Source organism: Eubalaena glacialis, chromosome 13 (assembly GCF_028564815.1).
Source record: "Eubalaena glacialis isolate mEubGla1 chromosome 13, mEubGla1.1.hap2.+ XY, whole genome shotgun sequence".
Classification (NCBI taxonomy): Eukaryota; Metazoa; Chordata; class Mammalia; order Artiodactyla; family Balaenidae; genus Eubalaena; species Eubalaena glacialis.
Window position 1 is genome coordinate 81261517 of NC_083728.1, and position 18334 is coordinate 81279850.

General features: G+C 46.6%; 1 protein-coding gene across 1 annotated transcript in view; it reads right to left on the reverse strand.

Annotated features, from left to right (window-relative positions):
- GALNT17 (polypeptide N-acetylgalactosaminyltransferase 17) overlaps positions 1 to 18334 on the reverse strand; it is a 446202-nt gene that overhangs the window by 186837 nt on the left and 241031 nt on the right. Inside the window, exons 4-5 of the mRNA XM_061207933.1 lie at positions 9904 to 10078; positions 5469 to 5666 (exon numbers count right to left, since the gene is read on the reverse strand). Coding sequence (XP_061063916.1) covers positions 5469 to 5666; positions 9904 to 10078 — 373 coding nt within the window. The remainder of the gene's footprint in view (positions 1 to 5468; positions 5667 to 9903; positions 10079 to 18334) is intronic.

Genomic DNA, 18334 nt, shown 5'->3' on the forward strand with positions numbered 1-18334 from the left:
GTGTTAAAATGAGACCTTTCATGTCCACATTTGGGCTGGGGATGTTCAGGCAATAGATGCTATACTCAAAGAGATCATGCAAAAAGCTCAAAGCAGATAACCAAAAAGCAGCTAGCTGCCTAATGAGGATGAGTAAGGGGAGTGTGGGAGGGGGGTGTGTCAGGAGAGATTCCCTGGAGCGAGGTGTACCCTGAATCCCCCTCCCCAAGGGGAGAGGGTGGGCATCCTACCATCTCACCCCAAGCCTGGTGGTCAGCACTCCTGGCAGTGGAGAAACATACTCACTGGTGCGTGACTCATGCTAAGCAAGTGAAAAGTGGCCAGTGGAGCAGATGGGGGCCCTGTGTGTGAGAAGTCACCTCTCCCCTCCCACGCAGGACAAAGGTGTGTGAGTCTTGGAAACCAGATACGGAAGCCAGAAAGGATGTTGATCTGTGACCACGTTAAAGTGTTCACTATAAAAACTCACTAGAAAAAGGAATGAAGTACTGACACGTGCTGCAACGTGGATGACCCAAAAAGCCACATACTGTATGATTCCACTTATATGAATTGTCCAGAACAGGCAAATCCATAGAGACAGAAAGATTGGGAGCTGTCAGGGGCTGCGGGGAGGAAGGAATAGGAATGCATAATGGGTAAGGCAATCTCATCCTCTTCCTAATCGTTCACTAGCCCTGACTTCTCTTCTGAGCCTCAGATGTCACTCATCCATTCGTTTGTTCACTAAATGTTTTCAGCATCCCTACTAAGTGCTAAGTACTCATTAGTCACTGGGGTTACAGTAGAAAAAAACCACAGGCCTGGCTTCATAAAGCATATAGACTAGTAGCTGATAAAGAATGGTAAAGAAAGGCTCTTCCACTGGGAGAAGCAGGTCGAATATCTAGCAGTGGTTCTTTTTTTTTTTTTTTTTTGGCCACACGGCTCGTGGGATCTTAGTTCCCTAACCAAGGATTCACACTGGGCCCTCGGCAGTGAGAGTGCGGGGTCCTAACCACTGGACTGCCAGGGAATTCCCTTGCAGTGGTTCCTAATATAAGCCCTGTGGATCATAAGCAAGTTGGCTTCCAGGCATCTATAAACTTCATGAAATTATATGCGAAGTTCTGTTCACTCATACATGCTCAGGAGTGAGGTGATCTACGGCTTTCATTAGATTATCGAAGAGGTCCTTGACTCAAAAAAGTTTAAACTCCACTGGTCTAATGATAGGTTGTTGACGCGACATTAGAGATGATGTCACTTTGGAGAAAAATCGGGGCTTAAGACATAGATTTGAGAGCCTTCTCTGCACAGAGGTGAGAGCGGGGTCAGGGCTTCTCAGAGTCTTTGACTTAAGAGTCTCGGCAGCAGAGAACTGTGACACACAACAGAGGCGGCAGGGGACCTCTGATGGCTTAACTCAAGCTCCAGGAAGCCCAGCCATGTTTCTTCTACGGCTTTGAGTGACACTTTCCCCAAGCCCCTCTGCCCCACCATAATGCCACAGACCGCAGGTGCCACAGCTCCCAGCATGAGAACCATGGACCTAGGCTGTCCTTGGGAATGACCGAGGTCTTCATGGGAGCAAGTGTAGAGCACAGACCAAATTCTGGGGGTCCGGGTGGTCAAATCCACTCTAGAAACATGTTTGGCCCTCGTAGTTTTGAAGAAGAGGGATTTATTGCCATTATTTAGAAGTCAGGAGATTTCACAAAATGATCTGAATTTGTGTCTTTTCTTAAAAGTCTGAGGACTTGACAACGCCGGCCCTCTGTGCCCCCGTCACCATCACGTGGGGCTGGCAGCAGCTGGCTCCTTGGGTGGGGCATGTGCTCTTCAGTCCCCACTGCCACCCCTCACACTTGGCTCTCCCCTCTTTAATGTCACCTGTCTACTCTCGATGCTTGAACCTCTGGTGTAGACAAAGAAGAGCAGAGGAAAAACCTTGGGAAATAGCTGTTTACCAAACAGGAAGAAAAAAATGTTACAAAGGAAGAAAGAGAAAAAGAAGTAAAACAGAAAGGATATACATTCCCTTAACGCAACATCTCCTATATTGTATGGCCTACTGGGAAGACTCAGTATCTAAAGATTCATCCAATCTAATGCCATTTGGATGGTGAAAAAGTTCTCTTCATCCTACCCTTTACCAGAATAATCATTACTTTTAAAATACTGAGATCACCAGGAGGAGGGGGAACCATCACATCCTGACATTTAAGAGAGTATTGTTGGGACTTCCCTGGTGGCGCAGAGGTTAAGAATCCACCTGCCAATGCAGGGGACACGGGTTTGATCCGTGGTCCGGGAAGATCCCACATGCCGCGGAGCAACTAAGCCCATGCGCCACAACTACTGAAGCCCGTGCGCCTAGAGCCTGTGCTCCGCAACAGGAAAAGCCACTGCAATGAGAAGGCCCGCACACCACAACGAAGAGTAGCCCCCGCTCACCACAACTAGAGACAGCCCACGTGCAGCAGCGAAGACCCAATGCAGCCAAAAATAAATAAATAAATTTATAAAAAATAAATAAATAAAATAAAATGGTTAATTTAAAAAAAAAGAAAAAGAGTATTTTATCTGCTTAATAACATCAGAAGGGCCATAAAAAGTCCTTCCTACAATTAAATATCTCCATCAACTATTAACAAATTAAGCATTGCATAAGTTATGATACATTAAAAAGAGATCATCTGATTCTGTTGTGTACATCAGAGATATTAATGACTCATGATCACGACTCCATTTTCTTCGGTCTTTTTAAAACGCATATTAATCCTCTGTTAACGTTACCTAAAGTACACGCTCAGTTTTCGCCTAGTGCCTCATATACTCAGGGATAGCTCTGTGTTCTGGGCATCCCAAAGCACTGCACTGTATCCATTCCTTTTCCTCTGTCACTAACACCACTGTATCCATTCCTTTTCCTCTGTCTGTTACACTTTCACTCTCTTATCCGTCACAGCTGGAGGTCAGCCTCCCTGTGTGTCAGGGACGAAGCAGTGCTTGGACAAAAATATGAAACTCACTGTCAAGCCATCGCTTCAAGATCTGAAGGCCACGGGGTCTTTAAGAACACCCCGTTAATTTTGTGTTAATCGTGGTACAATACACATAACATAAAATGTACTGTCTTAATCATTTTTACATGTACAGTTCAGTAGCATTTAGTACATTTGCAGGATTGTGCAACCAAATTCCAGAACTCTTTTCATCTTGCACAACTGAACCTCTACACCATTAAATAATAATTCCCCATTCCTCCCTTCTCCCCAGCCCCTGGAAACCACCATTCTACTCTTTGTCTCTGTGAATTTGGCTATTCTAGCTACTTCATATGAGTGGAATCATGTAGTATCTGTCTTTGGTGACTGGCTTATTTCACTTAGTGTAATGTCCCCAAGGCTCATCCATGTTGTAGCATGAGTCAAAATTTCCTTCTTTTTCTTAAGGCTGAATAATATTTCATTGTATGTACATGTCACATTTTGTTTCTCCATTCATCTGTTGATGGACATTTGGGTTACCTCCACCTTTTGGCTATTGTGAATAATGCTGCTATGAATACGGGTGTACAAACATTTCTTTGAGACCCTGCTTTCAACTCTTTGGGGTACATACCCATAAGCAGAATCGCTGGACCATATGGTAATTCTATTTTTAATTTTTTAGGAACTGTCATACTGTTTTCCATAGCAGCTGTACCACTTTATATACCCACCAGCAATGCTCAAGGATTCCAATTTCTCCACATTCTTGCCAACACCTGTTATTTTGCTTTTTTTTATACAGTAGCCATCCTCATGGGTGTAATCTCAACCATTACATTTTAAATATCTCTGAAGGTTATGCTTTGGTTCTCAGATAACACCTTGGTGATGAGTCTACGTTATTATTTGCAGAAATCTGAGAGCACAGCCCTGCAGCAGTACACGAAGACACTGAACCTCTAGGCTGGGCTGGGAACTGAGCCACGAGACATCTCCAGCTGAGCAAGTTATTAGCCCCAAAGATTACCTTCTTTGTTGTGTAAATTTGCCCATGAGTGGCTCTACCCTGATGCAATCTGTCAGCTTTCAATTTGTGCCAGAAAATAAGAGAATATGCAACATGGGGGTCTGTCCATCTCAAAATCCTACTCTGGTTGATTAAAAATTTATAAACTGAGAAAGAACTTTAAGGGTACTTGCAAAAAGTCCTCACTCCTGTTCCACAATTGCCCCCTTTATACCAACAAACACTGTCCTAAAACGAGGGCAAAGTAAGACGGCCCCTTCCACCTCTTCTAACGTAGAACCACGAAGATACGAAGCCAGTTTTGATCCTCACGTAGGACTCACAGAAAGTATTGAACTGTTAACTCGGGTATCATCTTAGCTGAAAATCAAAGCATTTGTTGTTGGCTGAACGATATTCCCCATCCACTCCCCAAAAATCCACATCCTGATCTCTGGAAACTGCAAATGTTACCTTATCTGGAAAAAAGGACTTCACAGATATGATTAAGTAAAGGATCTTGAGAAGAGGGAGACTATCGTGGGTTATTCACGTGGACCCCAAATGTCATCACAAAGGCCCTTATGTGAGGGGAGGCAGGAACGTCGAGGAAAGAAGGCAGCCACGTGATGAAGGAAGCAGGGGGAGAAAGGGAGGGGATGTAGCCGTGAGCCAAGGAATGAGAACAGCCTCCGGAAGCTGGAACAGGCAAGGAAATGGATTCTCCCCTCCAGTCTCCAGAAGGACCCAGCCCTGCAGACACCCTGCGTTTAGCTCTCTAAGGCTCACTTCAGATTACTGCAGTACCTTTAGAAAGTAAGAGAATAAATTTCTGTGCTTTAAGCCCCTGAATTTGTGGTAATTTGTTACAGAGGCCACAGGAAACGAATACGACATCAAAATCCACCTACTTCATTCCCCACCCTTTATATTTGAGCTTCCCAACTGGTACAACACGAGGGATCTATCTCCTTGCCTCCAGGGGATGCTGGGTGGGGCCTGGGGCAAAAATCATACAGAGCTGCCCAAAGGCCCTGGGTTACCCCAGGTACCACACAAATATTGTCCTTTTCTACGTGCTCCTGCATCACGGCGATCGTGAAGCATCCAAGTATGAAAAAGTCCCAGGAATTCATACCTTTCAAACTTCACACTTAAAAGCTCCTGAACACAGTTCAACAGATATGAGGAAGAATAAAAAAAAGTGTGAGCCGCCCTATCAATTTCCATCCTTCAGGACTGCTGTTTGATAAGCTGCACTGGAAAATTTTTAGCGAAAGAAGCAAAATGCAGCATCCTCTTTCAGCAAGAAAACTTCAGTGGGAAGACACCCCAAATTCCTAAAGCAGCTATTTCCACACTGCAGCTCCATCCCCAAGTGGTCTCTTCCAGCCTCCCTCCCTCCTCCCCTCCCCGGGTGGGTGGGGTCCTCTCTCCCCTGGGATCTGGGGACCAAAAGGCCACTGGAGCGCGTGCTTGGCACAGACCTGATGGGAAGGGAAGGGTCTCCGGCGTCCCACCAGTCTTTCGGGGGGCTGATGTACATGCACCACAGCTCCCAGCTGTACCCGTGGGCCGAGTTCTCATATCGCTGCACCTCAAAGGTGTCCTGTTTGATGTTGTCGATGGAGGGGAGGATCACCCGCTTCCGGTTCTCCTGTATCCGCGAGAGAACCGGCTCGGCCCTGAAACACAGAGAAGCAGAAATAAAATCTTTCACCTGAGGCTCACCCACACCTCCACCGGCCCAGACCCCAAGACCACAGACAATGAATAGAAGCATCGTAGCTAAAGGCTGGGCTTTGGGCAGGCTGGAACTCAGAGGGAAACTGGGCTCCCAAGTGGCGGTTCCAGCTGGATCTGGTGGCTTTGAAGGAGCCCCGTGACGTGCAGCTCATGCCCTCACCCCTGTGGCCTTCCCACAGTGCTGCCTGCGTTGGCATGAAAGGCCTGAAGCAGGAACTCAGAACACGAGGGCTTCTGCCCCAGAAAGTATGGCCTGTCTTTTATACCAACAGTGTCTAAGCCAAAGCTGAGACAGATATGAGGAAGAATAAAAAAGCGTGAGCCGTCCTATCAAGGCCCTCCTGATAGGGTTTGCATCTCCCTACAATTTTGTACAGTGTTTTCAGTTTCCCCTCAGGCACTGGCCGATGCCTCTGGTTTTTTTTTCTGCTGGAGCTGAATTGCCTTTTCCCCAAATAGGTCACTTCTGCCCTTGATGGCCTGGTTTCAATAAGCCTTTCACTAGCTTCTTTGTGCGTGTGACTATTTCAGTTGTTTTAATTGATTATTTAATTGATTTCTTAAAAGAGATCTAATTGGATGGGTTAGGGATGGCAGGCAGGAACTAACTGAATGCAAAGGCAAGCAGGATCCTGCCTCTCAGCTAGCCCGCCTGCTCAGGGCTGCATCAGGCGACAGGCAGGGACCTGGCTCCGGGGTTTAAGGTATAGCCCTGCCAGCTTAGGAGAAAGCAGATGGTCAGGCACCCCTGCCAGAGTGCGTCTCCGACGTAGATGTAGGAAGGGATCATTTCCCATATTCGAGAACGAAAAGATGGCTCTCATAAACCAGGACATTAATCTCCCTGCTTAGAACAGGGCGCAGGCTTTGGAAAGGAATCAAGTGAAAATCCCATTCCTCTGCATTATTTCGAAGAATAATGAGAACGCTCGGCCTCCATTCCATCTCTTTTCATTTGCAGCTACTGAATTACCTGTTGGCACATCTCATGTTTCTATTTAAAACGAGCAATAAAATATACCCTGGGCCATTTACTGCCTCCGATACTTTTGCACACACCTTAGAGACAGATACCAAATGGGACTGACTTTCCCTGGTTTCTAGACGTGCTTCAGAGCTCCGCCCCCTCCAACTCCTCACTCATGCTGTTCTCCTCCAGGAATGCCCTTGTGCCCAGGCAGGAAATCTAGCCACCCACACAAGCTTCTCTAATCAAGTGCCACCTCTTCCAAGAAGCCTGCCTTAATTTCCCCCAGTAGAAGCCTCTCTCCATCCTCTCAACACTTAGAGCATCTTCTCCATCATATTCAAGTCACCCTGATAACACGCTGTCTCTGCTGATCTTTGAACACACGTTTTTCTTCCTTATAAGCTCATGATACCTGATGTTTATCAAGCACTTACTACTTGCCAGGCACCATTCCCAACATTTTGTATGAGCTGACTAATATAAATCTCACAACAATCATATGAGGCAAATACTATGATCATCATTTTACACATGAGGAAACTGAGGCCCACGGAGGTTATGCCCCAGCCCACACAGCCAGCTGGAGGTAGAACCAGGTTTCTAACCCAGATGGTCTGGCTTCAGGCCCAACCCCTAAGCTCCACAGCCTCCTTGGATGGGCCACCCTTCCCCTAGGCTGGTCTGGTGCCCTGCAGGTAGAAGCATTCAGCTCGGCCGTCACTGTGTGGGGAAAGTTCCTGAGTGTCCGGCAGAAGACCTTGGTTCAAATCATGCTTCTGAAGCTGAGGAGTTCGGTCTCCCAGTCTGTGACAGAGCGTACAACTGTTCCCAGTGATTTGCTCCCCTCCCTCGGGACATCCTGCCGATGACCCCAAGGCCTGCGGTGTTTCCCTGCAGAGTGACACGCTCTCCCTCAACCCCAATTATTGTCTAGCTTGGACATGTGACCTACTTTGGCCAACAGAAGGTGTGACCATGTCACATCTGAGCAGAAACTGTTATCCTTTTCCCTGAGCTACAAAAATGGTACATCCTAGGCAGGGGTGCTCCTTGGGTCTTGGGACACAGAGGTCGTATAGAGCAGAGCCACAGACAGACAACCCGCAGCGGATCCGCCACATGGGCAGGATGGAGATCGTTACTGCAGTGTGACCTAGTTAGAGTTGAGACACACTGTCTATCTGCCGTGAGGACATACACCCCTCTGTTGGAAGTCTGGAAAATGAGTCTGAAGGGCTAAGAGTGGATCACAGACATCAGTCAAAATTAGACTATAGGCTCCTGGAGGGCGGATACCAAATCTCACCAGATTCTGAACCCCAGCTGAGTGACCAACTGTCCTCTTTGCCCAAGACCGTTCTGATTTTACTACTGAAAGTCTTGCATTTTGGGAAATCCCTCAGCACTGGGCAAACCCGATCAGGCAGTCACCCAAATCACAGCCTAGAGCGGTCTTTGGGTCATGGTCATCATTCAGCAAATATTTGTCAGTTAGTTTAAGTGAAAGATAATGAAGGTCTGAGCCAGGAACGTGGAGGTCAAAACGGAGAGGAAAAGGTAGACATGAGAAACAGAGGAAAAACCAGCTAAAGCTGGAGGTGGCTTGGGTGAGTAACACGATGGGGAGAGAAGAATCAAGTGACGGGGACATGGGTGGTACCAACAGTTCTGACAGGAAAGAAATGAGGAGGGAATGATATGGAGGAAAAGGTGAGACAGTGCAAGGCTGAGGCTCCAACGGAACATTCAAGGGCATCTGTTCAGAAGGCTTCTAGCTCAAGGGTTCCCAAACTTGAGTGAGCAGCAGAGTCCCTGGGGGGGCTGGTTAAAGCAGCTTACTGGGCCCCATCCCCAGAGCTTCTGATGTCATAGGTCTGGGTGGAGCCCAAGAATCTGCATTCCTAACAAGTTCCCAGGTGATGCTGACGCTGCTGGTCTGGGGACCACACTTTGAGAATGATTATGAGAGATAAACAGTGGTGAGGCTCAGGGGAGGTCAGGGCTGCACACCTACAGCTGTGTGTATAGGGTCTGATGGTGGCAGAAAAAGCAAGGAAGAAAACTGGGGTCTGAGATGGCAACAGATGCCTGTGTGCAAGTGAAAGGACCAGTGTTAACGGTGACCCCACGTTCCAAACCTTTGTGTGGTCATGTGCATAACCATCCTTTTCTCTGGCCATTAAAAGGATTCTAAAGTTTGTTTCAAATGCAGAATAGACATTTTAAGGCGTAATTAGTGATGGGATATTGGCTCTTCAAATATGGTACCGTGAACTTATTCAAGATGGTATCATTGAGTGTAAATAAACATTATTAATGAAATTAACGACTCTGCTTCTTACTAATTAAGCAATCCTGGCACAGGGGTTTAACCTCTGACTTGATTTATCATTGGTTAGTTAGAAATAATCATATAACTGTAAAGCTCTAACCTAATTTTAACATGCTCATTGACTGATTTGGGCATTTTTGACGCTTCACTCTCTTACATCCAAAATCTACTCCCCGTGTGCTCATCAATTTCTCTCATATTGTTCTTTTCACCTGGAAAAACATGAGGGGCCACATCGGCAGAGAGAAACCCCTCCCTTCCTCCAAATGATGTTAAAGATGATCCCATAAATTTTTTTTCTTTTTTTTTTTTTGGCCACACGGCATGTGGGATCTTAGTTCCCCAACCAGGGATCATGCCCTCACCCCTTGCATTGGAGGCACGGAGTCTTAACCACTGGACTGCCAGGGAAGTCACGATCCCATAAATTCTGGGAAGCTTTGCCTGAGTAGGTAAAATTATAACTGAATCTCTTTTTTTCATAGTAACAGTCAACCATCCTCCCCAGAAATGGAAACGAGCAAAGTAGCAAAAGAGAACAATAGGAATAGGACTGTCTTGTCTCCTTAGCAAGGATCATCTTGAGTTCTGTCCAACTAATACATCATTTTCACCGGGAATTTTGACGACGGTGATGATGATGATGATGATGATGATGATAACAAGGATGATGACGACAGAGTAGACAGCAGACATATTTCTCCCGCTTCCCAGTTTTATTCCAAACTATGGTCTCACCTTCTTCCCAACCACCCCTTCTCCATTCTTGCCAGGGCCCCAGAGGAAATGGCCAAAGTGGCCCACCTCCCAGACTCCAGCCCTCCTGACCATGCTGCAAGTCCCGAGTGCTTCTAGGTTTCAGCTTGTGACCTACCAGCCAGCGGTGAACTCCACGTGGGCATCAAAGAAGCCGGTGACCTGGCCGGTGGCCACCTTCCAACCCTCGATGCGAGCTCGGATCAGGCCCTCTCTTTTTCGATTTCTCACCACCTTCACCAGCCCAGGGTAGCGTTTGTGGACATAATCCTCCAAAGGGGCCTTCAGCTCCTCTACAAACGACAAAACACAGGAAGGTCCGTAAACATGTCAAATGTGCATCCAACCCACTGTGAGGCCGACAGATCTTCAGTTAGTTCAGAGATTGCAGAAAATTTTGCATGTTAGTCATTTTAGTAGAAAAGTCAACTCGGTCCCAGTGACTCAGGAGACATCTCTGACTGATGTCCTTTAGGATTTCTTTCTGACCCTCCCTCCTTCCTTGGCCAGCATTCCTGTGCTCCCACTGTCCCCTGGGTCTTGTTTATCAACTTTATATGGGTTTTTCCATCTGCACATACGCTGGTTCTCACAGAATGTGTTCTGGGAGGTCCAGACCCAGAGTCACACCCTAGATGCAACATTAACAGGGTTTGTGCTTTGGTCACAGGATGTGAAAGAAATCTTTGCTCAGCAGTAGAAACGCTACCATGATGGTGAAAGGAAGGCCATCAGGGCTTGAACACTCCCTCTTGCCACCAGCAGGTGGTACAAAGTGCGTGATCTATATGATCTGATTTAATCCTTACAGACACCCTAGGTGGTTGCTAGATTAATCCCATTAATTAACTAGATGAATTCCACATTGCAAATTAAGAACAGTCTTAGGGAGACTAACCTGTCCCAAGGTCACAACCTAGGAACGGAAGAGCTGAAACATGGGCCACATGTGTCTAATTCCACAGATGTAAAGAGATACCTTTATGTACCTGAGAATCACTGTCTCATCACAAGGAAAAAAACATTTTTGAAAATTTTTGTTTTTTTATATCTATATGAGATGAGGATATTAACTAAACTTATTGTGGTAATCACTTCACAGTATATGTCAGTCAATCATTATGCTGCACTCCCTAAACTAAGGCAGTGCTGTATGTCAATTATATCTCAGTAGAAATGGGGGAAAATCAGCAGGTGTCGAAGGATGAACAGGGAAGGGTTGACAGAGAGGGGATTCTGAGATATGCACACTCCAAGGATGCGCCCTTGGAGAGCCTCAGGGGTCCACAAGCAGCCCAGCTGACTCAGATGTGAGTGGTCCACAGACAATACTTTTGGAGACATCGTCACCTCTGACCTTGCTCTAGAAAAACCCACAAGGCTGTATTTACAGACATTGTGCACACCCCTCACTTCCTAGTTATACACAGCAATGTTTGGCAAATTAAAGCCATATATTTGCAGCTCATGTAGAGGCTGCCCTCTCTAGGTCATGGCTGTTGTCCCTGGGAACGATGCAGCCATGTGACCCAGGAACAAGTACAGAAGATGGGGGGTTTAGATGGATGGGAGTGAAAGAGTCCCCAAGGGTACAGAGACATGACATAGTTCCTGTTAGCCAAAGGCATGGATGGTGGGGCAACAGGAGTGTTATGGGCTGAATTGTGTACCCCCCCAATTCATCTGTTAAAGCCCTAATACCCAGTAACTCAGAATGTGACCATATTTGGAGATAGGGCCTTTAAAGAGGTGATTAAGTTAAAATGAGGTCCTCAGGGTAGGTCTTAATCCAATCTGAGCAGTGTCCCTAAGAAGAAGAGATTTGAACACACACACAGCCCCCAGGAGCACGCTCACAGAGGAAGGACCATACAAGGACACAGGGAGATGGTGGCCGACTGCAAACCAAGGACAGAGGCCTCAGGAAAAACCAACCCTGCCAACACCTTGATCTTGGACTTCCAGCCTCCAGAAAAGTGAGAAAATAAATTTTGTTGTTTAAGTCACCCAGTCTGTGGTACTTTGCTATAGCAGCCCTAGCAAACTAATACAGGGAGGAATTAGTTTGGAAAGGAGACAAAAAATAGAACCTGGGTGGAGAAGGGGCAGAAACTCTAAGGAGGTACAAGGTGGTTGGATGTTCAGACTGGACTCAGACTGCCTTGGGTTCAGAACTCTGTGCTACCTTTTACTACCTGAGTGACCCTGGGCAATTTAGCCAGTCAATGTGTGCCTCAGTTCCCTCATCTACCGAAGGGGGATGATAATACAGCCATCCCTCAGTATGTGCAGGTTCCAGGACCCCCAGGGATACCAAATCCACAGATGCTCAAGTGCCTTACAGTTGGTCATCTGTACCTGCAGGTTTCACATCCAGGGATACCGAGGGCCGACAGCAACAGTATGGACACCACAGGGTTGTGGTGAGGATTACAGATGTTAATAAATTCAAGAATGCTCAGAATTATCCCTGGCACAGTGTAAATGCTCAACACAGAGTAGCTGATATTAGTAATTATTTTCCCTCTTTCCCTCAACATAGGTTTAGGGCACTATGTCAAAGCAGCCCAGGGAGCCTGAGGAAGCCATGTCCAAGATGGAAAAATAGGCCTGTAAACCAGAACTCTGGTTCTCAAACTGGAGGCCACCAACAGCATCAACTGGAGGGGTTGAAATGGATTGCTGGGCCCCTCGCCCACAGGTTCATTTTCAGAAGGTCTAGGCTGGGACACGCATGCTCCGGTATGGCGAACCACACTTTGAGAACCACTGAGTTTGAATGCTTGGCAGGTAGTATTACACCCTCAGTAAGTTATCTATTGTTCGTCTTTTTGCCGGGTTTGCTATCATCTTTGCCATCATCCCAGAGCCGGTGAGGGGCCTGGTGCAGAAGCCAGGCTGTGGGGACCGTCGAATTCTTCACTCAGCCAGGTACATGGGACTGGGGTGGCCCAAAGAATTTTCAGCTTTTAGAGACCATCTCCTGACTGAATGTTGGCTGCATTTTTCCATCTGTTCATTAAATTTCTTGGAACAAGAATGCTAGCAAGAAGGTTGGGCGGGCCATGCTTGCTTGTTTTTTCATTTACTCCCCTCGAGTGCTGGGTGGGTGGGCATGGGATGAGGGACACACCATGGAAGGCAATGGACTGGGCAATGGACCCACAGAATAATACGGTGGGAATCCTGCTCACCCTCTAGGGTTGGCCTGGGATGGCAGGAGTCTCAAGAATCTCTGTAAGTTCAGGGAGAACTTTCTGGGCGCTGAGTGCCAGGCGCCACGACAGGGACCTGCAGGCATGGTTGACCTTCAGCTGCCAGGTGACCTGGGACCCTGAGGTGGCTCTGCCCTGTAACTGGATGTCAGCTCCCAGCCAAGCCAGTCACCATGTCTAAGTATCAAGTGCTCTCCACATTTGTTCAGCGGTTGTGACTGAGACTTCAGAGGAGAGAGATAAACAGGCATTTACAAGTGTGGCAAAAAAGAGTGAGGTTCGCTACCACTGCCCTTCAACATCTCCAGGCTAGTGGGATATGAATATTAAAGTGTTTTGAAAAGTCTAAAGGGATAAAAGGATAATGCCTCATCATTTGGTACTAGCCTATGGTTGCTAAGAATAAATAAGATTTACATATAAAGCCCTTGACATGCATTCAAAATCTTATTTCTAATACTAATTGGTCTATTAATATTATTCATATTGATCCATTTTATAATACCCCATGAACAGCAGCACATCCTTCTAGATACTCAATATCATTTTAAGCTCCAGGCACTATCATTTTATAGCAGTAGTCACCAGCCTCAATCTTTCAAGATTCAGTGACACATTGTTCCAGACACAATTGAAGTGATGCCCTGGGGTCTTTCACGGGAACACGAAGGGAGATGCCAGCATCCGACTAGCAGGGCTCAAGAACAAGAGACACTGATAAGGCTTCATTTCCCAGTCCCTGTATGTGATTCTGGACCCAGTAAGGTATTGAGTTGTGCCCCCGCCTGGATTTAAAATCAATTTGGACACAAGTACTCCCTTGAGATGCTTACAATCTGGGCAAGGAGATGAGACAGGTTCAAAAAATTCCAATATTGAGGAGCTAAGGGCCAAAGAAAAATGGTCGCAGAGGGAAAGTGTGATGGAGGGTGGGGGGAAGGGTCACAAAGGGAGAAATGATTTTGGCTGGGGGTGTCCAAGGAGAAGGTCGTATCTGAGTTAATCAGCAGGTTTGGACGTGTGCTCTCACTATTCCAGAATACACAAGCACACAGCAAAACACAGGTGTGGAACTGGATCTGCTGAGGTGACAGAGTCACTAGTGTCTGGGAGACCAGGAAAATGCCATTAATCAGAAAAGAGGAAAAGAAGAGAAGCAGAAGTTGATGGGTTCACCTGGGGACAGGTTGAGCGGCTAGCAGACCTTCAGGGGCTGACTGTTGAACCAGGATAACGGTCCAGAGTGAGAAGACAGGGCACAGAGTGTCAGGGACATGGTGGGGAGAGACGATGGCACAGGAGGGAGTGAGAGTTCCAGAAGAAGACTTAGAACCCCACTTTGGGAAACGTGTGCATTCAGGAGGCAGGAAGCAGAGCTAGAGGACAAGACAGGCTAGAAACAGCATCACAGGGGCAGAATCATATCAAGCGTAGAGTTTCCAAAAGAAGAATCTGCGCATTCATTTCATAAATATTTATAGAGCGCCTACATGGTTGAAAATGACACAGTCCCTGTTCTCAAAGAGTTATTCAACATCCAATGTCAAGGAAGTCAAATGAGTTAGAGAAAATGAGAGCTGAGAACAGGCCACTGATCTAGACAAACAGTAGCTTCCTGATGGGAACAGTGAGAAAAAAGAATTCCCTTCTGGATGCAGCTGGGCCCTTCGGAGACAGGGTTAGCTGAGGAAGAAGTGGATGAGTAGGACAGCTCAGGAGAGATTTCCAGAAAGGCTGGTCCTGGTGGAACAGAGTTGTGACAGCCTGAGGGCATTGGGGTGTTGAGATTTCGAAGTTGCTCTAAAGTGAGAAAGCCCACAAGTTAACTGAATAAAAACAAGGCCCCCAGGCTCACCATGGAAGGAAACAAATCCTCAACCTGACAGCGGTAAGAAATGTCACACCCATCACCTAAGATCCTTTATCATCCTTAACAGATGAAACCATTCCTGGACATTGTAACGACAGTAAGAAAAACATTTTACATAGGATTTTTCTCACCGGCAGACTCAGAGAAGAAAATAAAAACTCACTTCTGCAAAAATAAATGTTTACCTACCAATATTATCAAATCCAATACTAAATTGGTCTAGAACCATTTGGGAATGCTTGTGTTTCTTAAGGTTTTGGTAAGTAGCACTTGAGGGTCAAGAGGGGAAAGGCAACCACTGACCGTGATCGGAAGGGACCAGAAGGGAGATATATATGCTCCTTAACAATAAAAGGACCGTCTGTCACCCAGGCTTAAGGAGTAGACATCGACAACAAGAAAGTTACAAACAGTGAGAACTAGAGCAAAAAACATTATTACAGAATTATATCCAGATCCCACAATTTCAGTGATATTAGAGAATAAAACATCAGTCTAGTCTCTTGTCTCTAAACCCTGCTCAGAAAAAAAGTGTGGACATAGAAGGATCTCCACCTGCTAGTGCATGAACCTGGGTACCACACAGACGTGGGCTTGGAAGTGGCCACACCGTCCGGGGTTGGGCCCCATCTGTACCTCTTAACCCGCAAGTTATCAAGTCTTGCTGATGAGACTTACTGAACATTGTAATTCTCCTCAAGGTATGGAGACTCAAGATAATCAGTCTAAGTTTAGATGGTGTTTCTCAAACTTTAACCTGCATGAAAATCACCAGTAGGTCTGGGGTGTGGCCCAAGAACTTGCATTTCTAACAAGCTCCATGAGGCTGCCGCTGCTGTTCTGGTAAATGCCCTTGGAGTAGCTCTGACTTAGAGCTGACCCCCTATCCAACCCCACCAGTGATGAATTAACCCCTGTGCACAGAATAGGTCTCATCCGAACTGAGCAGACGTTCCAGAATCCCAGTGTTGGCCACCGCCTGTCTCTGCTTTTCCCACTGCCTGGGCCTTCTTGTTCCGCCTTGTCTGAAAGATGGAACCTCTTGAAGATGACCTCAGTCTACAAGGTGAGGGTTTGTCTTGCCATTTCCCAAACTGGGATCCTGATGGCTACCCCCCCTACCCCACCCCCCATAGAGCAACCTCACCATTAGTCCCTTGACAAGGACCCCTGACGTTCCTGGCTTCTGCTCTCACTCCCACAATCTATTACAATGACAAGTGGTACAATTCTACCAACACTGCTTCTGCTGCCATCCGTGCCACCATCACCATCACAGCCACTTAGAACCAACACTTCTCCCTGCCAGCAGCTGCTGAGGTGTGGGCACGCTGCTCGCTGGGAATGCACGGGTTGTGACAGCGGGGATGAGAAAACAGCACATATGCCATGTTCCAATTAAAAAAAACAAAACCGCCTGCCTCAAAGCCAGTGTTCCTCAGAAGGTGAGATTCCGCTCTACCTAGGAATCACCTGGCAGGTGATGCAGGTTCCCGGGCTGCCCTCGGCAGTTCTAATTCAGTGGGCTTCGGTGGGGTTGACCAGCACTCCAGATGATTCTCCCACAAACCCAGAACTTCTCAAAAGCACTGCCTGATTTTTCTTTCATTGTTTTTACCATGGTTAGAGACACATACAGTTAATATTTTGACCATTTTAAAGTGCACAATGGCATTAAGTGCATTCACAATGTGGTGTAACCTTCACCGCGATCTAGTTTCAGAACTTCTCATCACCCCCAAAGGAAACCGCACACCCATTAAGCAGTCCCTCTCCATGTCCTGCCCTCCCCGCAGCCCCTGGCGACCACTAATCTGCTTTCCATCTCTATGAATTTGCCTCTTCTGGATATTTCATAAAAATAGAATCATACAAGATGTGGCCTTTTGTATCTGTAAGCCCTGGTCGATTTTGAAGGGGCGGGGGGGGTGACGTATTTTTTTTGAGTGTGAATTTAAATCCCTAGGCCTTACTGAAGGTCTGATTCCTTGTTCTCCTGCCCATCAGCTTTTCTGATCCCCATTCTGGTAATTTGGTTGACTGGAAGCTGATTTGCAAAGCCCCTCCAGACTCATTAAAGGGGGTTCTAGCCTCTCGGAGGGGAGGATCCAACCCTTGGATCCGTGTTCACACCCCCAGTGTCCCCCTGACACCAGCCTTTCTCCCCATCCCTGATGGAAACTTCCAGCTCACCATACTTGGGGGCTTTAAGTCAGCAGAGGGAAAAAACATGGTCCTTCACACAGATTCAGCGCAGCCGTTAGGCATGATGCCCTACATTTCTGCGGTGCCTTTTTTTTGAGATTTTTTTTTTTTTTTTAATATGTGAATCAGCCATGATGCCACCGAAAGAAAACAAAAAATAGATTTAAAACACCTGGATTTTCAGGTATGCCTGAGAATACCTTTATGCCTGAAATAACTAACCAAAACTAAAGGCGTAAAAGTGGCCAAAGATCAATAATGCATTTTTTTAATTAATGTTTTTTTAATTAAAAAAGGGAAGGGGGAGAAACCTCATGCAATATGTGGGTTTCTATCTGTCAGATGGAATTAGTTACGTCCCAGAAATGAATCTGGGCTTTGAAGGACCTGAAGTTTATATAATCTGAAGGATCCCCTTTAAGAAAAAGAAAAAAAAAATCTCTGTTTTGTAAATTTTACAAAAACCCACGGGCCTGTGAACCAGTGTTAGGCTCCCTACCCCCTGCTGCCTCCACACAAGTGAGGGGCCCCAATCATGAGCTTCCTTAGCTTCAAGGTGAGTACACCCTGTGAGGCGGGCTTCTTGGATGCAAAACTGCTTTTTGGCTGACAATCACTCCTTTTCGAACATTTCAAATACTATGTTTGTCTGTATCTATAATAAAATACTGATATCCCCAAATTGCTAGCCAAGCTGACTAAAAATGTCAGCTCATCATGAAATGCTCCAAAATACTACTCAGATGAGTTCCCCTCTCGTATTTAACTCGAGAATGATCTCTCTTGCAAACTCGTAACATTCCTCGAGTTTTGCTTTCACATTTACTGAATCCTAATTAAGGACATTCTGTTGTAACTGCTTTACCTCTGGCAACTCTTTCTACCCTCGTCAGCGCTCTGTGAGGTAAGGGGTATTATGATCCCCATTTTATGGAGAAAGAAACTGAGGCCCAGAGAGGGTAAGCACTTGGCTGAAAGTCACACAGTTCATAAGCGGCGTGCCTGCCCTCCTTGTCATTCTGCCTGATTCCTGCAGATGCGAGGCCGTGAAAACTGAAGTCGTTCATCTGCTCGTGCGGAACTGAGCCTCGAATGTGGGAAGTCGAGGCCTGACTCAGGCTTGCCCGGGAACTGGCTCTCTCTGTAACTCTGAAGCCCCCATGCTTCTGCTCTGGGCACACCTTTCCAGCCAGCCATCCACTGACAGTGGTTGGCCCTCTCCAGAGAAGAAGCCCCCCTGGCTGATGGAGAGGCTCCAA